This window comes from Trachypithecus francoisi, unplaced genomic scaffold (genome assembly GCF_009764315.1).
Source record: "Trachypithecus francoisi isolate TF-2019V2 unplaced genomic scaffold, Tfra_2.0 Lachesis_group14, whole genome shotgun sequence".
NCBI classification, from domain to species: Eukaryota; Metazoa; Chordata; class Mammalia; order Primates; family Cercopithecidae; genus Trachypithecus; species Trachypithecus francoisi.
The window spans coordinates 58,554,423-58,577,450 of NW_022681459.1; the positions used below are offsets into that span (position 1 = coordinate 58,554,423).

The following is a 23,028-nucleotide window of genomic DNA, read 5'->3' on the forward strand; positions in this document are numbered from 1 at the left end:
CCAGGAAGCTCAGACCCTAGTTTCCCACTTAGAGCCCACATAGCACTGGGTGCTGGAATTCTAGGCCCTCTGTCTGAGCTACTCTAACTTTTTTTAACCCTGGCTTTTAATTTATCATCAATATTCTACCCATTTTACTATTTTTGTCATTTTTATAAACTATCTCCAACTCTTTGACACAAAATGAGACAACACAAAAAATCTAAACGAATAACAAATTACACAAAACAAAGCCACACAAGAACTTTCAGAGAGCCCAGCCCTTTCAGAGAAATGAATCTCTCTACCCTGCTTATTTTATTTTTAAGTTTTTAATTTTAAGGCAGAGATACTTAAGATGATGGTCTTCAAAAAAAAAAAAGAGAAAGAAAGAAAGGGCCAGGCACGGTGGCTCATGCCTATAATCCCAGCACTTTGGTAGGGCAAGGCAGGTGGACCACCTGAGGTTAGGAGTTTGAGACCAGCGTGGCCAACATGGTGAAACCCTGTCTCCACAAAAAATACAAAAATTGGTCAGGCGTGGTGGCTGGCACCTGTAATCTCAGTTACTCAGGGGCTGAAGCAGGAGAATTGCTTGAACCTGGGAGGGGGAGGTTACAGTGAGCTGAGATCGCGCCATTGTACTCTAGCCTGGGTGACAGGGTGAGACTCCATCTCAAAAAAAAAAAAGAAAGAAAGAAAGAAAAAAACACCACTGCATAACATGTTTAACACACACACACACACACACACACACACACAAAACAATGGGTCTCATTTCATTTCCAAAGCCATTTTGTTGTAAATAGATAATTATCACTTAAGCACACCTTTCAAGAGGTTTATACATTAACATGAAAATACTGTAATTATGGCTGGCCAAAATCACTTGACTACAACTTAGAATTCTAGATTTTTCATCTTTCTTAGAAGTTAATTTTCTCCCTTTTAGCCTCTAAAACACAGCGTGGCTTGTGAGGAGTTTTTTTGATGAAGAATATAGAAAATTAATCTTTTAAATGAAGACCAAACCTCTGCTGCACAAGCCATTCATTTTTCATCTGAGCATTGATCTGCCTCCCCAGGTGGTCACTCTGTTTCTCAATCACGCTGGCCATGTGACTACGCCACCAAAATCCCTGGACACCAACCAGCTTCCCACCAGAGAGTGCTGGAGGTGACAAGAGGCTCTAGAGTTTAAAAGTAAAATTATTTTTAAAATATTCAATCTCAAGTCTGAGAGAATAACAATGTGTGTCTGGAAATGTCTGAATCAGGCTGTTGTACCAGAATCCATTTTAAGTCTGCTGTACACTTTCAGAGAGAATTCTCGTTGGCTCTTTAAAAAAAAAAAAGTTGGTTGGATGTTTTTTATCAAAGTGACCACATCACAAAATTTGTCTTTTCTTTTCTCATTCCTTTAACAAATATTTGTTAAATGCCCACCTCATGCTAGGCTGCCAGGCCCTAAGGATACCAGGTCAGCCATCTCCCTCACCCCTAACCCCATACCCCACCAGCAAATCCTGTTGATTTCACTCGCAAACCAGAGCCAAGCCCGTACTGCACTCTTCCTGGGCCCCCTCCAGGTCCAGTCTGAGCTACCCTGGCCTCTCACTGACACCTGCGCCAACCTCCCCTGGTGCCCTGGTGCCCTCTCCTGCCTGCCACAGTCAGGCTTCACCCAGAAGGGTCCTTCAGAACCCCGAATCAGACCTTGTCCTCCCCTGCCTAGGTCCCCCAGTGGCCTCTAGAATAAAATTCATGTCCTTGCCCCAGCTGGTCAGCGGCCCAGGATCACCAGGATCAGGCCCACAGGCCTCCATCGTGCAGCAGGAATTCACAGCTGGGTCCTTCTCAGTGCACGACTCTCCCAGGGGGATCTTCTCCAACCATCTTATGTCAAGGAGTTTCCCACCCCAGTCCCCACCAGCCTACCCCGTGCATTGATCAGTTCTCTTCACTCCGCTTGCTGTTCACCACCTATGACTTCATTCACCCTCAGGCCACGCAGGCAGGGGCACTTCTGTGCCGTCCATCACTGAATCTCTGGCACCAAAGCAGTGAACACAGTAGCCCCTCACGCTGTGTTGACTGAGATGCGTGTAGACCCCTGCCCTGGCCCCCAGCAGGAGAGGCAGGAGCTCTGCTAACACATGCTGGGGGCTCTGACGCTGGGAGGTACGTGAACTGGCAGGGCCCTAAGTGCCAGGAGGGGCTAAGTTCACACAGGGTGCACAGACGATCTCACCTGATTGAGGTGGACACTCCATGAGGGAGAAGGGAGGTCAGCTGGCTGATGAGGACAGAGCCAGAAGTGGCCCCACGTCCCTGACCTCCAGTGCTTGGTGCCCTGCCCGGTGGAGAGGCTGTAAGTCCCGACAGAGCCAGCATGAGGCTTGATGGACCTTGGCACCCCATTCCCAAGAAGCCTCCAGTCCCACCTGACTGCACCCTCCACGCATAGAGCAGAACGGCTCCACCTCCTGGAGGCAGGAGCAGCCCTGCACAGGGGCAGGTGCCCAGGTACCAGCTCTAGGTCCTGATCTATGATGGGGGGGGTGCCCGCCCAGCACACTCTGCAGCAGTCAGAAGGGGCAGCCACTGGGCAGGATCTTGCAGTGCTCAAGTCAGGAAAGGGAGGAAGAGCGAGGTGCACCCCGGCAGGAAGGAGCACGGGAGAGAAGGAGGGAGCTTGTGCATGCTGTTCATTGGGTGGGGAGGTGGGAAGAAGGCTGGGAAAAAATAAAGAAATGAGACAAGAGCAGGGCCTCACACAAGCTGCAGGGGACAGAGAGCCATGAACTCTGAGATGGGGACCTTCCCCATCCATATCCAAGGCTGGTCTCCCCCTCCAAGAAGAAGACAGGAGGCCAGAGAGTAGACTGGAAGGAGCAGACAAATTTTTTTCTTTTTTTTTTTTTGAGACGGAGTCTCACTCTGTCGCCCGGGCTGGAGTGTAGTGGCTGGATCTCAGCTCACTGCAAGCTCCACCTCCCGGGTTCACGCCATTCTCCTGCCTCAGCCTCCCGAGTAGCTGGGACTACAGGCACCCACCACCTCGCCCGGCTAGTTTTTTGTATTTTTTAGTAGAGACGGGGTTTCACAGTGTTAGCCAGGATGGTCTCGATCTCCTGACCTCATGATCCGCCCGTCTCGGCCTCCCAAAGTGCTGGGATTACAGGCTTGAGCCACCGCGCCCGGCCAAGGAACAGACAAATTTAAGGGGGGCGAGGAGGGGGGTCAACCACCAGCTTACACCAGAAAGTACTTGTTTCCCACACATGATCCTAATTCCTGTGCCTGTGAGCTGCCTCCTGCTCCTGCAGGGGGAGGGTGAGATCCCACCTGCTCCTTTCTGAAGCTCCCGACCTCCACTTGGAGCCTTGAACACAGAAGGTGCCCATTCCGCCGGGCCGGCGCCCTGGGATTAAATCACAAAGAGGCAAAACGATTGTGTGTGGCCCATTTCCACGCAAACCCCCTGCAGCCTCGGGCCTTCCACGCAGTGGCAAATGAGCCAAGAACCAAAGAAACGGCCTTGTCGTGAATTCTCCGTTTCGCTTTCTCTCCCTTCCTCCCTCACGGATTTTAATGAAGGGTTTACTTGCAAGAGACCTAGTTCTATTTCACTAAATCCTTGGACCTCTTTTATACTGTCTCATATATCGTGTTATGTTCAGGCGCCAGTACAAAGTTAATTATAACTTCTAAACACTCCATTACCAGGCCTCATCTTCCTCCCCTGCCTGAGTCTGCTAAGGGTAGTGCTACTTAATTAACGGGCCCCTCATGTGCTTTACAGACCACACTTTTCAACAAACACCCCTGGCCACCTCGGTGCCAGGCTGGGCTGGGCTCTGAGGACCTGTGCTGACCATAGCATGGCCTCAGCCCTGGAGAGGCTGATAGAAGCTGCAGGAGGAAGGGGGCCAGCAGGCTGGCACACAGAGCACCCACAGCAGCTCAGCAGATGGCACAGTGGGCAGAGGGGACAGTGGGCAGGACAGACGATAGCAGTGTCAGAATCACAGTAGATGACTGCAGACGTCAGCCTCCAAGGGAAACGAGAGGGGACACAGGAGCCCTGCCTGGGAGGAAACCAAACGCCACAGTGAAGTGCTTCATCTTACTACATAGCCTAAGGGGATGGGTCAGAGGTTTGGGAGTTCAGTTTGGGATAGAACTGGTCTAAAACCCTGGCAGACACCCAGGAGGAGGTGTTTTGTAAGAAGACTAGACAATGCAGTGGCTGGATGAGAGAGATGGAGGCATTCTGCACGTCTCGGTGGAGCGAGAACTGGGGAGTCTGAATGGTTAGTTAACACTTGGAAAGAAGGTGGTTGAGAGGCCTAAGGATGGACCCTAGGAGGAGCCCCCTTTGGCAGGCAGGAGGGGAATGAGGAACAAAAGGAGGAGATTGTAAAGGGCCCTGGAGAGGGAGGCCACATGGAAGCTGTGGCAGAACCCACGCTAGAGGAACCTTCGTCCAGCGTCAGGCACCGCAGAGCTGAGGGGAGGAGAGGCCGACCAGTGCAAAGCCATCTGTGGCCTCTGGCAGTCACTCCCGAGGGTGGCGCAGGGTCCTCAGGCTGTGGGGGCTAGGGGTGCAGTGAGGGCTGTGGAGGCTGCAGGCTTCCTGTGGCTGGGGGTGGGGAGGCCAGCCTGGTACCTGCCAGTCACAGAGAGGGAACTTTCTGGCATCTTGCAAATCTCAGCTCAGGAACTGACAGTTCTTGCAGGCATGGCTGTCACTCAGAGACGGCAGCAGAATTGGGACCTGGCATTCTTGCCTTGGGAAATATGTGGGCAGTGCCAGGGCCTTGGGGTCAGTAGCAGCCTCTGCAGAGCATCCTGGGAGGAGGGTGTTTTTGGGTGCTCAGCCTCCCCTCCTGCCCTCAGCACCCTGGCCTCCGGGGGACCTGCATGCTAGCACATTTCATCAGGTCCAGAGCACCTGTGGCCCCAGCTTCTAGCCTCGTCCTTGAGACCCCAACTCAACCTGCGCTCCGAGTCTTCCCAGATCGCTTCCCAAGTCCTGTATGGCAACACCGATGGCTCACACTGGTCTGTGTCACAGCGCTGCCCTCCTTGAAGCCCCCATTTACTGGTGGCCCACCCGGCGGCATTCAGGCACACCCTGCCCTGCTGGGGTCACCATGGCCAGCTCACAGACAGGGCTGTGTCTGCGGGGTCAGCATGCCACTCATGGCTGCACATTCCTCTCTGTCCAGGGCTCCCCTGGCTGGCTCTGGGCATGAAGCCTTGACCCTCCCCTCCAGAGGCTGATGGCAAAGGTGAGAGCCACTGCCAGAGCCCAGACCGGGAGCCCTGGGCGTACAGAGGAGGAGGGAACAGCTCTGCCCAGCAGGGTGGGGGAGGCTTCACAACGGGCAGCTCTGGAGGGGTGAGTGGAGCACAGGCCCAGGACCAGGGAGGGGAGCTTGTTCTATGAGTGAGAAGTCCAGCCGCCCGGTGTGGCTGGAGGGAAAAGGTGCTGCTGGTGTTGAAGTTGAGGAGTCTTGTGTGGGGCAAGGATGAGGGAGCGGCAAGTTGTTCACCATGAGAGCCGTTTCACAATGACAGGGCTCCCGTGGTGCCCGGACTGGGCAAAGCGCTGCATGGGAATATTATTCATCAACCCTCCCCCACAGCCCTATGGCAGGAAAACAATTCTCCCCGTTCTACAGGTGAGGCACAGAGAGGTTGAGAGACTGGACTGAGGTCACACAGCAAAGAAGAGGAGGAAACAGGGGTGAAGACAGCTGCCTGGCCTCCAGCCACCCTACCTCCCTGCACTGGTACTGCTGACTGATCCGTCCAGCTGTGAGCTCCCTGCGGCTGGTGAGGAGCAAGGAGCCACCTGCGCATTCTTCGTCATTTTCAGCAAGTTTTGCTTTTGCGTTCAGCTGGAGAACATGTCCTTATCAATTTTTTAGCTGCTTACTTGACATTTACAAATCAAGCTGCCGCTTCTAAGTCATGAATACATTTGGGATATTAATGGCCAAGGGGAAAGAGGGGCTGTTCAGAGGGACTCTTTCATCCCAACCCGGCCCCCTCCAACCAACTCAGACCCAGACAGAAGCCTGCAAACAGGCAACGCAAGGACACCAGTCACAGCCGAGCCGAGAGCAACGCACCTCACAGGGAGTTAGAGTCCGCAGGAATTTAGCCACACAGAGCCCGGTTAGGTGCCTTGTCTTGTCTTACATGATGGGTCTTTATTAATTTTTTAAATCTCCTCCCGTTTGTCTGGAGGCGGCTCCCAGAATATGATTTTAAATGCTTTCCATGAGATCACTGAACAGGGAAGGAGCAGGTTGTGAATTTCAGATCTCTAACTTTCTCATCCAGGAGAAGGGGCTGAGCCAGCCGGTGGGCGAGGGGGGCAAGGTGATGAGGTGGGTGTGCAAAGGTCTCCCGCTCTGTTGGCTGGGGAAGGGGCTCATGGAGACCCTTGAGTGGTTGGATGACGCCAGGATTGACCCAAGGCCCAGCGCTGTCCCACCCCCTCCTGGGACACACTTGGCACCAGTCGCCCAGTAGCACTGCCTTTGTTTGAAATTACCAGAAAAACACACCCCTCCCCCACAGAAAATCAGACAGAGAGAGAATGACAGACAACCCTAAAGAAGAAGGTAAAACCCCATGACCCCACCACCCAGACATCAATTCTGGAACATTCTGGAGCTTTAGCCCTCTCCCAGCACACTCTGGTTCTACAATCCATCATGGCCTAAACCTTCCCAAAGCTCCCCCCGCCCTTAGGATCAGCCCCTCACTCCTGTCCCTGACCCAGGAGGCCTGTGTGGACCAGTGCCTGCCCCGCTGCCCTGCCTCTCCCACTTCTCCATGCTCCCAGTGCTCTCTGCTCCCACCTCAGGGCCCCTGCAGCCTCCACATCCTCTGCCTGGAATGGGTCCTGCCCAGAGCTGCACGAGGCTGCCTCATTCTCACCCTTAGGCCTGGCCCAACATCCCCTCCTCAGGGAGGCCTTCCATGCCCACCCAGCTGAATGGCCACCACCACACGTCCCCAGGTGGGTCCCCGACAGACCCTGTAGCTCTCTCTAATGAACGGCTCCCATGCCGCCCTCATATGTACGGAGCCACAGTCCCCCCTCATCAGGCTGAGTGGGGCCCTGCGTGCTCTTGGCCTACTGTTACCCCAGGGCTTGTGACACACCTGGCACCTCGTGGGCTCTCAGTGAGGCTCAGCAATAGGATAACCAAATGTTTCCTTCCGGTCTCTTTTTCTCTATGTCTGTTGTTGTGAGGGCTGTTGCTAGCTGAGACCACACGTCCATATCTCTCAGGAACTCCACATGCTGTAACACACGTGTTGTTCCACCGCCTTCCCTGCCAACTCAACCTCAAGGTTCAGGTCCAATGTCTTCCTCCTAACACCCCACCCCTACCCAGGGGAGCCCAGATCTGGAGACGCCAGTTCATGGGGGCAGTCATAACGGGTATACAGCACTTTACAGTTTACAAAGTGATTCTTTCCTCCATTCCAACACAGCCTCAAAACAACCCTTGGAGGGACGCGAGGCAGGAGAGCCTGACCGCCCCCATTTAAAATGAGGCCCAGAGGGGCCACGTGACTGCTGCGGTCACCCAAGCAGAAAGCAGATCCAGACTCCAAACAGCATGGTCCACACCCTTACTTCCAATTAGGGAGGCTTCACCTCAAGAAGGAGAGGCAACACAGACCTATACCAAGAGTTCAGCACTGGGGTCCAACTGCCCAGTTCTGCCATTTACAAGCTGTGTGACTTCACTTCTCTGGGTCTTGGTTTTCTCCTCTGTAAAATGGGAAGGATAATAGTTCCTGCCTCATTGTCAGGAAGATTGAATGAGTTACTAATACATGCGAAGGGTATAGAACAGCACCCAGCACATACTAAATATTCAGTAAACTTGAGCTTTGTAGAAAAATGCCCCTGTCCAAATGCACCAAATAGGCACATAGTCCATCTCTCAGCCATGATCACCAAACTCCCGGGACCTGAACCACCGGCCAACCAAGGGGTCTTGCTTTGTACAGTGGGTGAGTTCCCAAAATACCAGCTGCAAATGGGCTTCTATTCGTGCTGTCACTGGCAAGCAAATGCTCCTCCTTCCTCCGTCTGAAGCCCATTCCTCCTTGAGTGAGGGCCCTGACATCTGCAAACACTTCCAGGCAGCAAAGGGGCGAGGCCCGAGGGAAAGAACCTTTCGTAAAAGGAAGACCCCTTTACAAGTTATGAGTTCACACTTTCCACCCATGATGGGGTGCACCTGGAAGGCCAGGCTGTGTGTGAGAGACAGTCCTCACCCTTCAGAACCTCCATTCTCCTCTGTCGAATAGGGACGCAAATGGTAGCCACCTCAAATAACCCTTCCCAAATTCAACAAGGCAGAGATGATAAGAGACTGCCACCCTGTGCCTGGCACACAGTGGGGGCTTGGCCCACAGCGACTCCAGCCTCTCTGACTTGGAAACGGCCTCTTGACTCCACCAAGTGCAACCTCCTGTCTTTTGAAACCCACAGCAGATGGGACAAGCAGCCTCCCTCGGGGAAGGGCCCCCTCCTGAGACGCAGCCCAGACCTGGAACCAGTGTGGGCAAGGTGAGAATCGCAGAGCAGGCCTGCAGGAGCCCTCTCCCCCGGCCTGCACTTCCTGCAGCCCAAACGGGGCCTTTGATTAGAATTTCCCGTTTGAAAAATCAATATTTAAAGCCCTCTGCCTGCCAAACAGAAGGGAAGGCCTTGCTTGTAAATATTTGTCTCGCCTGGCAGAGTCGGGCCCCTGGCTCGCCGCGGCTGCCCTGCCTCGCTCCTGGCCCTCTGCTCGTGCAGTCCCAGCCAACAGCACAGCGGGACGCCCCTGAGGAGGCAGAAGGGACCGTCTGGCAGCTACGTGGGGCTTTGCAGAAAGGTGAGCGGCCCTGCACCCACGCCTCCACGGCAGCAGGCCTGGGTGCTGGGCTGCATAGGGGAAGTCCATCTGTCTTCCCCGGGTGGGGACAGAGACGCCTCACTGTGAGGTTTCTCTGGATTCCAAGGCAAGCGAGTTTTCCCAGGGGGTCCCCCAGTTTTTTTTCTTATTTTAGAAAAAAAGCACAAAGACAAAACCCAGGGGATGTGCTTATAAATCATCACTTGCCATGGTGCAGTGCGTGAGAAAGGGCTCCGCTGCCGAGACCAGCAGCTGCCCACATCTGGCCCCTGGAGAAACCCTCTCCATGGCAGTGGGTGGCTGAGCTAGGGCGAACCAGCTGAGCACCTACCCTGGCACCACCATTCTCCATGTCATTCATTCATTCATTCACCCACTCAGCCATTCATTCATTCATTCATCCATTTCTTTTCTTTTGAGACAGAGTCTCGCTCTGCTGCCCAGGCTGGAGTGCAGTGGAGTGATCTCAGCTCACTGCAACCTCCGCCTCCCAAGTTCAAGTGATTCTCCTGCCTCAGCCTCCCATGTAGCTGGGATTACAGATGCCCGCCACCATACCCGGCTAATTTTTGTAGTTTTAGTGGAGATGAGGTTTCACCATGTTGGCCAGGCTGGTCTCGAACTCCTGATCTCAGGTGATCCACCAGCCTTGGCCTTCCAAAATGCTGGGATTATAGGCACAAGTCACTGCACCCGGCCTCGTTCATCAATTATGTATTGAGGCCCTACCTTTGCCAGGCACCAGGGCCTGGACACTCAAATGGACAAAGACATGAGCAAAGTCTCTTTTGGAGGGGGTCTTCCCGGCCAAAAAACAATTCCCACAAACAAATGGAAAGTCACAACCAAGACAGATGCTGGAGGAGGGGAGATCCAAGGTGGATGGGAGAAAGGGGCACCTGGTCTGAGAGGTCAGGGAGGATGACCAGGCAGGCACAGGCCAAGGAGGGGACCCGGGCAGAGCAGGAGGGAAAGGCAGGGAGGCAGCCTTGGGAGACGGCGGGAGCCCCCTTCCTGCTCAGCACAGCTGCCCACCCGGGGCAGGAGGGACCTACCCAGCCACTCGTTGAACTTCTTCACCTCGCTCGGGAGCCCCAGCTCGGTGAAGTCCCCGGCGTGGATCAGCACGTCGCCGTAGGGCATCTGGATGGGGTCCGTCCTCGAGTGGGTGTCAGAGACGCAGACGAAGCGGGTATAGCCCGGAGGCTTGGGGGCATCATGAGGCACTGGGTCCACCCTGTGGGGAGAGATGAGACTGGGGGTCAGGAGGCCATGGAGCCATGAGCGTGCGGGTGGTGCGTCTGCAGCCTCCTCCACCACAGTTCACAGCCCCGTCAATCCTGTTCAGATCCACCAGACCGGGGACTGGACACCCAACCTTTCCAGGGGCCCACCGCAGCCCGAATCCTGACTTCCCTCATCTCTAGCCAGGCAAAGCATGTTTGGCCCCCGAGCCTCAGTTTCCCTGTCTGTAACATGGAAACGTCGGGTTGTGGGGGCTGTAGTGAGGGTAAAAGGGAGTGGGAAGCGGGTACAGCGAGCATCTGCCCTCTGAGCTGAGGTGCTGCACAGCTACCAATCTTTTGTTCATGATTACTCCCAGAGGAAACTTCAAGCTGTCTTTTATTTCCCCTACTCACCTCCCTCCCATGAAGCTTTAGCACCACTGAGATGCCCTATGTGTGTTTAGGTACCTCCTGTCCACATCTGCTTTAGACAGAAGAGCAAGACTTTTTTTGACTCCCCAAGCACCAGATTTTACCCCCTGGGGGCACTATGGCCCCCACTGAAACGGCATGGAATAAAGCCTACCGGCGGGCGATGAGGATGACTGCCCCGGCTGTGCAGGGCCCCTCGGCCATCGCAGGAGAGCTGCATGGGAGGGGAGTTTCAGGAGAAATAAAGACCCTAAAGGCAAGGTGTCCATTTTTCAAAACTGCAAGACAGTGTGATCATTTCTAGACCAAGGGCCTTCCAGGGCTGTGTCAGAAAACACTCCTGGAGTCAGAAGACCAGGCTTTGCACAGCCTCGGTCTGCACATCTGTAAAACGAAGCTACTTCACTAAGCAAAAATAACATTTTAAAAAGTGGCATAAATGTAGATTCTTGTGCCTCAGGAGCCCGTCGTGGCCCTCTCGTTTGACAGACGAGGATGCCAAGATCCAGCCAGGCTGAGCAAGCGGTCCTGGGCACTCCAGTGCAGAAATGTGGACGTGGGCTAAGACCCCGGCTCCCGGCTCCTCGTGGGCTGAGACCGCAGCTCCCCATCCAGTGCTGTCTCCACTACACGTTGCCTCCCCAGTTGAATGGTTTTACCAGGCTCAAAACTCTTAAAAACAACGCAATGACATTTCAACAAGCAGCTCTCTCCAAATGAGTATGCCGCTCGAGGAGTTGTGTTTAAATCTAATTATGCGGCAAACCAAAAGCGGTGCCATATCAGTTACATAAATACTTTTAAAGACATCTTTCTAATTATCCTTTTTTTTTTCAGACAATATACTTCGAAGAAATTTAATTAACACCTTACGAGAGACGTGGGTTCAGCATGCTAATTTGCAGGGCGCACTAGCGCGCTCCATCCGCCGCAGCCGCAGGCGCCGAGCCAGCCTCTCCCCACCATGATGCCGCGGCGGGAGCGCGCACCCGGGGCCCCTTCCTGGGGGTTGTTAGGCCGAGGGAGAATCCCAGCAAGTCAGAGCTGGGCCAGACGGGGAGGAAAATGAAATGAATCCGATGACGACCAACCAGAGAGGTGCTAGGAGCTCTTCCTCGTGTCCTCCATTCACTCATTCATTGAATACAACTCATGCTGAATGACTACCGTGTGCCAGCCCTGAGCTCAACGGAGGACCACAGGGATGACCCAGGCTGACCCCTACTCACGACGAGCCCAGGGACTGATGGCGGCGGCAGCCTTGGCCAGGTGATGACAATACAGCCAGCACCTTTGACAGGGCAGCAGAGGGGACAGGGCCCAGAGAAGGCCCTAACCTGGCCTGGAGTCTCCTGGAAGCTTCCATCAGGGCAGTGTCTGAGCTGGTCTGGAAGCTGAAATCTCCTTCCCAGGAATTCCCACCACTCCTCTGTCCTCTGGGGCCCCCAATGACCCCCGGTCCCCATGACAGGCAGCTGATGTGACCTACATACACACCCGGCCGCCGCCCTCCCGCCCCCCTGCCACACACACACACAGCTGAGCAGACCAAGGGCAGCCAATTACTACTGGGCTACTGGCCTGGCACAGGAACTCAAGTGAGCCGATCAAATTCATTCATTCATATTCTTTCTCTCTCTCTCTCTCTCTCTCTCTCTGTCTCTGTCCCTCTTCCCTCCTCCCTTTCTCTCTCTTTCCCTCTCTCTCTCCTCCCTTTCTCTCTCCTTCCTTTGTCTCTCTCTCCTCCCTCTCTCCCCTCCCTTTCTCTCTCCTCCCTTTCTATCACCTCCCTTTCTCTCTCTCCTCCCTTTCTCTCTCCTCCCTTTCTCTCTCTCTCCTCCCTTTCTCTCTCTCCTCCCTTTCTCTCTCCTTTCTCTCTCTCTCCTCCCTCTCTCTCTCCTCTCTTTCTCTCTCCTCCCTTTGTCTATCTCTCCTCCCTTTATCTTTCTCTCTTCCCCTTCTCTCTCTCCTTCCTTTCTCTCTCTCCTCCCTTTCTTTCTCTCCTCCTTTTCTCTCTCTCTTTCTCTCTCTCTCCTCCCTTTCTCTCTCCTCCCTTTGTCTATCTCTCCTCCCTTTATCTTTCTCTCTTCCCCTTCTCTCTCTCTTCCTTTCTCTCTCTCCCTCCCTTTCTTTCTCTCCTCCTTTTCTCTCTCTCTTTCTCTCTCTCTCTCCTCCTTTTCTCTCTCTCTCCTCCCTTTGTCTATCTCTCCTCCCTTTATCTTTCTCTCTTCCCCTTCTCTCTCTCCTTCCTTTCTCTCTCTCTCCTCCCTTTCTCTCTCTCCTCCCTTTCTCTCTCTCCTCCCTTTCTATCTCCTCCCTTTCTACCTCCTCCCTTTCTCTCTCTCTCTTTCCCCTCTTTGTGTGTGTGTGTGTGTGTGTGTGTGTGTCTGTGTGTCTCTGAGGTTTTGAAGATGTCACAAGGTGACAAAGACGACGTCAAAGAGACAAAGAGAGATGAAGAAAGGAGAGACAGGGAGCATAATGCCATCCCCGAGCTGCTGGGACCCTGACAGTCTACCCTCCCCGGAGCCCTGCCTAGCAGAGGAGCCCTGAGTGGGCCTCAGCTCCCACCGGCCACCAGCCAGCCAAGAGCAGTGTGGTTCTGAGGGCTCTGGTTGGGCTGGGCCTGCTACTGGAGCCAGAGCTCTTTAATTAACTCCACTCTTATTTCCCTGCACCCCGAGGCTTCTGGAGCACAGCGAAGATGCAGACCTAGTCATCCCCAGAGAGAGAAATAGACTCTCATTTCCCGGCACAGTCCCCCAGCTATTTGGATTGAAACAAATGCTTGACTTTGAAATAACAACAACAATAATGATTCAATGATCCCCACGCATCAAGAGCTCATTACGTGCTGGGCATGTTACAGGCAGTCGCTCTCTTCACCCTCATAATGACCATCTAAACAGGGTACTATGGGTAGCCCCAATTTACAGGTGAGCAAACTGAGGCTCAGAAAAGGCTGACTTGTCCATGATTTTAGCTACAGGAGCTGGCTGAGATTTGAAACTGGTTTTTGGCTCCAGAACTCACACCAGGCTGGACTATTACCAGGCTGGACTATTACCAGGCTGGACGTCATTTCATTCAATCAACCTATGGACAAATCTTACCGAATGCTTCTAAATGCCAGGCACCTGCTTGGTATAAGGATACGTCTGTAGGCCGGGCGCGGTGGCTCAAGCCTGTAATCCCAGCACTTTGGGAGGCCGAGACGGGCGGATCACGAGGTCAGGAGATCGAGACCATCCTGGCTAACACGGTGAAACCCCGTCTCTACTAAAAAATACAAAAATTAGCCGGCGAGATGGCGGGCGCCTGTAGTCCCAGCTACTCGGGAGGCTGAGGCGAGAGAATGGCGTAAACCCGGGAGGCGGAGCTTGCAGTGAGCTGAGATCCGGCCACTGCACTCCAGCCTGGGCGACAGAGCGAGACTCCGTCTCAAAAAAAAAAAAAAAAAAAAAAAAAAAGGATACGTCTGTGGTCAGGACACCCACAGAGGCCACCGGTGTGAAGATCCAGAACCCTGACTATGTTTGCAAATGGAGGAAAGAGCAAAAAGAGTCAAAATATGGAGAAGGAGGCCGGGCACAGTGGCTCACGCCTGGAATCCCAGCACTTTGGGAGGCCAAGGTGGGCGGATGACTTGAGGAAAGGAGTTCAAGACCAGCCTGGTCAACATGGTGAAACGTTGTCTCTACTAAAAATACAAAAATTAGCCGGGCATGGTGGTGTGCACCTGTAGTCCCAGCTACTCGGGAGGCTGAGACAGGAGAATTGCTTGAACCTGGGAGGCGGAAGTTACAGTGAGCTGAGATTGCACCACTGAACTCCAGCCTGGGCAACAGAGTGAGACTGTATCAAAAAAAAACAAAAAAATTAACAACAACAACAAAATGTGTATATATAGAGAAAGAGACAGTGAACAAGGGGGCATCATTTGAAGATCCAGCTATACCTGAAGCTAGACCCAAACTTGAAATTCTTCATATGGGCCAGCAGACTCCTTTTCATCCTTAAGGCAACTTCAGTTGTGTTTCTGATACTTGCAATGACAATGAAAAGTTAGTCCATGCCCAAGCTCCCAGCTACTAAGTTAAAGAGTGGAATTTGAACCCAGGACTTCACAACAGGAATCTGGGCATCTAATCTCAACACTTTGTGACCAAAAAAAAAAAAAGTACAAAATGGTTCTTTCTCAGTGACATTCTGCAGGGACCAGAGATAAGACGTGGAAGCAAAGGCTTCTTGTTTCTTGGAGCCAAACTCAACTTCCCCAAAGCTTCTGCCTACTGGGGTGGCTCTGAGACCTGACACCCATCTCCAGCTCTCCCCAGCCTATACCGATCTTCCCATGGGATTCCTGGCAGCAGGAACAATACAGAGGAGAGCACACGGCCTCCGACACCAGACCCCAGGCTGGCACCCCAGCTCAGTGACCTCCTCCTCGCTGTGCCCCTGGACCCCACCAGCCTCCAGCCCTGCTCCAGAGGGTGGGGATGAGCCACTCCCTCTTTGTCATGTTGTGAGAACTTAACCGATCTTCACAGCTGGAGCCCTGATGCCAATATCCCTGCAGTGCGCTCTGCATCCTGCTCTCGGTTCTTTCTCTCCCATAAGCCACTGGTTCTGTGGAAGTGCAGTTCCTGATGCCAAAAGCCCAGAGAGGCATCAGAAGCAGAGGTTGTTACCCCTCGTAACCCTATTCCTGCAGAAATGGGGTGCTCTGAAGGTCCAGGCAGGGACAGCTTCCAACAACTCATCCAGCCGTGTGACTGGGCATCAGCCATGGTGTTTTAGGAGGAAAGGACCTCTGGCTCCTTCCTCTCATTTTACAAATGGGGAAACTGAGGCCTGGGGAAGAGCAATGACTGGCTGGATCAGCATCACACAACAACTGCCCCGACCCCTTGCCCAGTGGTCTTCCCACAAAGCAATGGATCCAAGGGGACCCTGACCACAGGATCCTCCGGCGTCCCCACGCCTGTCCTTCCTCACATCCTGGCCTCTGCTCTTGCTGGTCCCTCTTCCTAAAGTGGCCCACTCCACAGAGGCCACAGTGCAGCTGGTCCTCCACGCCCAGGGATTATGCCACCCCTACCCCCACAGAAAGCCCTCCGTGATCCCTGACACTCCTCCTGAGTCTTGCCACCTGCCCCGTTCTCACTCTCTTCTCTTTCCTGCTTCCTGTTCCCTGTGCTAGGCACCAGACATGCAGCCCCATGCTCATGGAGGGGAGAGATGCTTGGGAAATCCTCCCACAAATGAATGTATCAGCACAGACTGAATTAGGTTCCACTAAGTGTGCGCCACCAGGCCCAGCACTGAGCACCTAGAGCTGGAGCAGGGAAGACTTCCCTGAGGTGGTGACACCTGGGTGAGATCTGAAGGAGGAGTCAGTGCTCATAGGGCAAAGAGTTGGGATCAGAGGGAACAGCATGTGCAAAGACCTGAGGCAGGAGGAAGACTGAAACGTGTAAGAAACCGGAAGCAGCCACTGTATCTGTTGCCCAGCAGGACAGGGATGGAGAATGAGGCTTGAGAGCCAGGCGGTGCCAGGATGTGAGTCCTCCCCACTTGCTTTGCTCCTTGTCCCCCTCCCTGCACTCCAGGTTGAGCTCCATGTCTCCAGGAGCCTCTCAGTGTGTGGATAGGCCAAGGAACCACATGGCACTGGGTGGGAGTCCCAGCTCCCCACGCTCACCTTCCAAAGCCTCAGCATCCTCATCTGTAGAGAGGGGTTCCACACCATCCTGGGACAGCAGGAAAGGCCAGGAACAAGGCACAAAGGGGCTACTCCAGGCCTGGCATGCAGCTGTGGCCTCCCATCCCACTCTGCTATAGCTTCAAGGACCTGGTACGTGCCTGAGGGGCTTGAAGGGTCTTTAAGCGATGACGCAAGTCTCTGCCATAACGCTTTGTAAAGGTCAGAGAGGGGTTGCTATGCCTGATGCCATGGTCCTGGGGACCTACATGAGAGCTCCAGGCTAACCCTGTCCCCTAACACTGACTCTTGCCTTCTCACTGACCACCAGGTCAGTGGTCCGCCTGCCCACCCAGGGCAGAAGGGCTGGGCCTAGAGGGGCCTCTTGAGACCCCCACAGGGTTGCTCAGTTGCCAGGGCAAGGAGTCTTCAGCCTTGCTCACAATCCAGAGGCCCAGCTCCAGAGATTCATTACCCAAGCAAAGGCGGCCTCGTCACCAGCAGGGTCTCTGGGGGCAACGGCATAAATCACAGGACTCAATCAGAGGCCATGTTTGGACTGTCACTGTTGTTATTAAATATAAATTGTGGATTTATTAAATAAGGCCCCCTCGCTCCCTCACCCTGGAGACAAAGCTCAGAGTGGCGACAAATCACATGTCAGAAAGTGGCAGCCATCCCCCGACCGCTCCTGGGAGGGAGCAGCCGACTCGCCATGGAAATCCATTCAGCCACCTCCAGCAGCCTGCATGCTTCTGAGCTGGGGGTGTAGAGGCTGAATGAAGGGGCAGTGGGAGGCAGAAGCCCCCCATCCGTGTGTCCACCCTGGCTTTACCCAGCTGTGTGCAAAGTTGTGTTTCAAAGCTGGAGCTCAGGGCACGCTCTCTCCAGGGCCCCACCCAAACCCCAGCTGCCTCGGAGCCCCAGAGCCAGCAGGAGCCGGGAACTCTCCCCACTGCCGGAGGTGGTGGTGCAGAGCCGTCCAGGATGGGGTGGGGCAGGCCAGGTGTAAATCCTCACGGGGCCTACTCCAGCTCCCCAGCTAAGTTCCTTCTCCATAGCACTTACCATCACCAGCATCACACGCTTTCAGGACCATCTGCTAACTGCCTGCCATCCACTGGATGTAAGCTCAGCCCAGGCAGGGGTGCCTTCGATCACTGCTGGGTCCCAAGCCTCTCACCAGGCCTGGCATGTGCTACCAATGCTGAATGCTTGCTGCCCACTGGGCCTTCTCTACCAGGATTTAACTATTTCATCCCCAGTATTACTGTGTGCAGCATTTTTTTCACCCCCTAAGAACCAGTTTTCACCCCTTGGAGGTGCTATGTCCTCCACTGAGAATGCGTAGACTAGTATCATGGCGGGTGAGGACCAGCTTTCCAAGCTGTGCAGGGCACATGTGCCAACCAAGGAGGGCGGCACGGCAAGGGGAATGTCAGGGGAACATGTGGTCCCTCCACCTGGAGTAGCCAGCTCCAGATTGGGGAGACTGAGGCACCAAGCAGCATGACCCCCATCTAAACAGGCAAGCTCAGTGCCCAAGGTCCTCAACACTGAGAAACTCAGCAGCTCACAGACATCCCAAATGCGTGAATAAATGAATGACTCAACAAAAGAATGAATGGCCCCGGGTGGCTCAGTTAAATGGGGTAGATCACCCCTTCTCATTCTGTCATTCACCACCCTCCCTCAGGACGCAGCCCAGCCTGCAGGGGCCTGTGGTGTCTCCTGCTCACTCCCCACTCCCGCTGCCTGCCCAGCTGGGCCTCCCTGCAGTTCTCAGAGATCCCCGTCTTCTAGCCACCTGCAGGCTCCGACCCTGCCACCGCTTCTGCCTGGTCCACTTCCTCCTCACACCCCCCCCCAACTTGCTGTGTCTATTCCTCCTGCTCTGACCTCAACCTAGAAATTATCTAGTTCTCCAGGAGGTCCAGGAGGTCCAGGAGGTCCTTCCTGGATCCCTTGAAACTGGGAAGCACCTCCTCAGCCCCCACTCCATCCTCCTTTTTCCCTGGCTCTGTTCTCAGACTAGGAGCTCCATGAGTGTGTGCCTGGCCCAGGCAGGGGCGCTGTGACTGACAGCTGTCCATGGTCCCACTGTGCGGGTGCAGGGACCCTCACAAACCCCACCTGCCCTGGGAGGCCTTGCTGCTCTCTGCCTGCCCACTAGGCAGGAGTTCAGCCTGGCCTACGGGGACCTCAGGTTCAGTCACCTCTGACCCACTCAGTTGGAGGATGACCCTCACCAACAAAAGATAAAATACAGGCCAGGGAAGGTCACCGTCCCTGCAGCCCCTCCCAGGCCTCAAGTCCCACAGACCTGAGGCCCGGGGACTTCCTTCCTGCCCAAACCCGCCAACTGGGTCCCAAAAACAGAAACCCAGAGGCAGCAGCCCAAATAGAAATCTACCAAAAAATAAAGTAGGCAGCCACAGGCAACACCAGTCCTGCGGCCCCACACGGAGACAAGCATTTTCCTGGGCAAGTGCCACTAGAAGACCGCAATCCCCGCCTGGAGCTTGCTGCCCTGCAGAGCCCTTCCCTGTACCCCCCTCTGCCCACAACAGAGGCCAGGCCTGAGGGAGGCCGCACAGGGATGGGAGGCTGCAACCTCACACACATCCCACCAGGCCAGGGTTTGGAAACCCCCTTAATTCATTCTCCAAGTGGTCCGAGGGACAGTGGCTGGGACTCCACAAGCACCACTGCCCCAAGATGGTGATCATAGCCCCAGAGGCGGCCCAGAGCCTGGACCCTTGTTGGGGCACCAGACCCCTGGGCAGTCAGGAGGGCTTCCCACAGGCCCTACAGCCCCTGTCACAGCTCCCCCTTCCCTGTCCTGTCACCTCCCTGCTCTGCAGGGGTCATCCCTGATCCAGACCCAGCTTGGGCGCAGGCACACAGAGTGGTCGGGTGAAGGTACAACAGCCGAGGGGCCAGCAGCCTCCACTCTCAGGCAGAAGCGTGAACATCCACACACATCACAGCCTGAGGATGTGGGAGACCCAGCATGGAGAGCCCCGGGCCGGACTCAGGAAGCCTGGGTTCAAGTCCAGCTCTGGCACCTGCCAGCAGGGTGGGGCACTTCATGGGCCTGGGCCCCTGGTTCCTCACCAGGTAAGCTCTGTCGTGCAGGGCTTATGGGAGAAGCAACAGGTATAAAGGAGGAGGGGAGTTCTAGGAACTCAGGGAACCACCCAGAGCAGGGCCAGGAGCTTGACCATCTCTGGAGCGACCCCAAGCCACCCACAGCTTTCCAGGACCTCAGGAAATCCAGATGGGAAAGGCTGGCCCCGCACACAGGCATCAGGACAAGCCCTCCTGCTGCCTACGGGGGTCTTGAGTCTGTGTGCTCCCCAGGGCCTCACTGCTTGAGTACTAGGGGCATCCCTAGTGCCCCAAGGGATAGATAACAGAATCCCCCAGTCCTTTTGGAAAAGCATCTCTGCTGTCACAAGAGAAGCACAGGGTCTGGACAAAAGGAAGGGCAGGGAGGGGAAACACAGAGCCCAAGACTGGGTCCTAACCTGCCACGGGGCTTGTGGCGAGCCCCTTCCCCTTTCTGGGCCTCGGTCTCCCTGTATGTACAATGAGGAGAGTAAATCAGACAAGGGGTCGCCACCCAAATGCCAAGAAAGGGATCTGGAACGTGGCCCCCGCCAGATGCTGCCAGGAGGACATGTGGGCCTGGGGTTGCCAGGCCTTTGGGTTTTATAAAGTGAAGCCAGAAGTCTGGAGTTTTCTGTGCGTCCACCTCATCTTTAAATATTTGTAAAACATGCTCCTGGCCAAGTGAAACAGGACCGCGGCCAGAATCGGCCCACAGGCCATCCATCTGCAACTTCTTGCCGGTCCCTCCCACCTCAGAGCCCCGATGATCCTAGGATTCCAGAATTGCTGCAGTCAACAAACATTCAATGCTTGTTAACAGTGCACCCAGAACCAGGAGGCACCCGAGACCATGCACCCACCCCAGGGGGCTGTCACCGCCCCCACCCCCACCCCAGAGGTCCCACTTACATCTGCACATGCGGTGGCTGGAAGCGGCCCTGGTTGATGTTGTAGAAGGTGAAGGCCTGGGTGGGATTGGAGCTGTACTCGTCCACCTCGATGATGAGCCGGCTGTGCTGGTGCCGCCGAGCAGCCATCACATGGGACTGGGAGAATGCCATGCCCAGGCCGCAGGGGAGGAGGGCCAGGGCCTCCGCCTTCAGGACGCCGGCATCCCACCTAGAGCGCCACATGGACCTCCGCTGGCCGCCCCGGCATCTCCCACCGCTGCCGCCACCGCAGCCCGGCCCCCCGCCAGACCTGGAAACAGACTGAGGAGACGGAGCAGAACCGTGCGACAGTTAATCTGTTTGGGATTTGCTTTATTTAATGTCAGATGAAGATTTAGAAAGAGGGAGAGGGCGGGGGGAGAGGAAAAAAAACACAGTCGTACAGCTCAAAAACTCATTACAAATCTTTCCAACTCAGCAGTTTGATGAATATACTTTGGTAAAAAGAAAAGGGAAGGGAGGGAGGGGACAAGAAAAAAAAGAAAAAAAAAAAAAAACCCACAGCACTGTGGACGGATGCATGCATGGCCCAACGTGTTTAAATACTTAAGGCTTTTTTTTTTCCTTCAACAAAATCCTCCAGAGCCTACAGGGTGACAGGGAGCTGGGGTAAGACAATGGCTGGTATTTTGTAAACAGGTGAGTTAAGTTTTACTTTTCAGAATTGGGAAATAAGAAAGATTCTCCTACAACCCTCCCCCATCCCCCACAGACCCCCAAACACACCCACACGGCCCCACGCCCACACCCCTGCAAGCCCAAGCAGGTGGAGACAGCACGGGCGAAAATTCCTCCTTCAACATCAATTTCATCTAAAGATATCTTTTAGTGGTGCCCCGCGAAGGGATTTTCCCAGACATAGATGGTTATATACCCCCTGGCTCAGGGTGGTAGTGCAGGTAGGGGCAGAGATGGTGAGGGAGGAGGAACCTTTTGCAAAAACCTCCTCTGGTGCCTCACTACCTTCTCTCTCAGGAGGATCTCAGGAACCCTGATGTACCCCGTCAATCTTTGAATTGCAGCTTGAGAATATGCAATATTTTTCGAACCTTTTTCACTGGGAAGTGCAGTTTGCATTTATATTTACTGGGCTTAAATATCCCTCCAACCGACCCTGCCTCGGGGTCAGTGTAGAACTCTGTAGAAACTTGGAAATACAGACCCCGGGTGAGACCCCATCCTACCCCAACACACAGCACTATGGCCGATGCCTCGTTACTCAGACCATCAAGTTGTCTCGTTCCTTTTCATAATTATTTTCTACACTGTGTCAATGGGAAATGCCTTGAAGACTTTTTGTCGTTGTTTTCAGTTTGGGTCATTAAGACCCTCCGACGACTCCTTTTGCACTGTATGTAACCAAGGAGAAAATAACATCATTGAAACTATTCCTGGATAGGCATATCGCAAACACGCTAAATGAAGAAAAATCCCGTTTGCTTTGCGCTTGGAAGAAGAATCAACACGATCAGAAAACAAATTAGATTAGGAAAATGACAAAAATTAGAGAATGGAGAACATTTTAATTATGTGCAAAGGAGAAATGGGTTATTAATTTTTTTTAAATCTTGATCATCTCCCTAGAAGGTGAAATAACTAGCAATATCCTCCTTCTCCCACCGACCCCTAAAGACACTTCCCGATTCCCAACACATACCCCTCTTCTCCACCTGCAAAGACAAGGGGGGAAAATCTCCCTTTTCCTGGGGACACACTTGTACCATTTTTTGGTCCTGTGGGTTGTTTCTAAGTGATTGGCTCTCCCTGCGGGTGCTACGCAACAGAACTGTAGGTTGGGGAGCAGGGACCTGTACCCCTCTTGTCTGCAACTGCTGCCTGGCACCCAGAAGCCCTGGGAAAGGCCTCAGAGCACCAGATGCCAAGTTCCAGGACTCTGCATACTCTGAGCCAGGCCTGCCCAGATCTGGACGGGGGTCAAGCCCCAGCATGGCTGACTTGCTGTGTGACCTTAAGTTAACTTCCTAACTTCTCTGAGCCTCCAGCTTCCTCTTCTAGAAGATGGATTTGAGGCCCGGTGCAGTGGCTCACACCTGTAATCCCAGCACTTCGGGAGGCTGAGGCCAGCGGATCACCTGAGGTCAAGAGTTCGAGACCAGCCTGGCCAACATGGTGAAACCCCCTCTCCACTAAAAATACAAAAATTAGCCAGGTACTGTGGTGCACGCCTATAATCCCAGCTACTTGGGAGACTGAGGCAGGAGAATCGCTTGAACCCAGAAGGCGGAGGTTGCAGTGAGCCAAGATAGCACCACTGCACTCCAGCCTGGATGACAGAGTAAGACTCTGCTTCAAAAAAAAAAAAAGAAAGAAAGAAAGAAAAGACAATGGATTTGATAATAGTAATGCCATCTCCCGGGGATTGTGCAGGTTAAATGAAGAGGTAAGCAGGAATCCTGAGTACAAAGCCTGGTGGGTCCCAGGGGCCCAGCTCACCTCGGCTGTGATGGTCAAAGTCACTATTCTGTTCAGTTCGATCCCTGCATATTGAGGAGCTGCTGTCAGTGGGTGCTGCCTGAGTACTGGGCACCCTTGGTACCAGGGTGTCAAGTGCGAACCAAGGGGCCAGTTCCAGGAGCTAGGGGTGCCAGACGGGCCCTGGAGAACTCAAATATTTCTCAAATGCAAGCTGACCGTATCACATCCCTACCTGAAATCCT

The 23,028-nt window shown here is 54.1% G+C and overlaps 1 protein-coding gene across 1 annotated transcript in view; it reads right to left on the reverse strand.

Moving 5' to 3' along the window:
• Nucleotides 1-20,740, reverse strand: part of MPPED1 (metallophosphoesterase domain containing 1) — an 86,790-nt gene extending 66,050 nt beyond the window's left edge. The window contains exons 1-2 of the mRNA XM_033233692.1: nucleotides 20,310-20,740; nucleotides 9,980-10,161 (exon numbers count right to left, since the gene is read on the reverse strand). Coding sequence (XP_033089583.1) covers nucleotides 9,980-10,161; nucleotides 20,310-20,533 — 406 coding nt within the window. The 5' untranslated portion in view covers nucleotides 20,534-20,740. The remainder of the gene's footprint in view (nucleotides 1-9,979; nucleotides 10,162-20,309) is intronic.
• Between the last annotated feature and the right edge of the window lie 2,288 nt (nucleotides 20,741-23,028).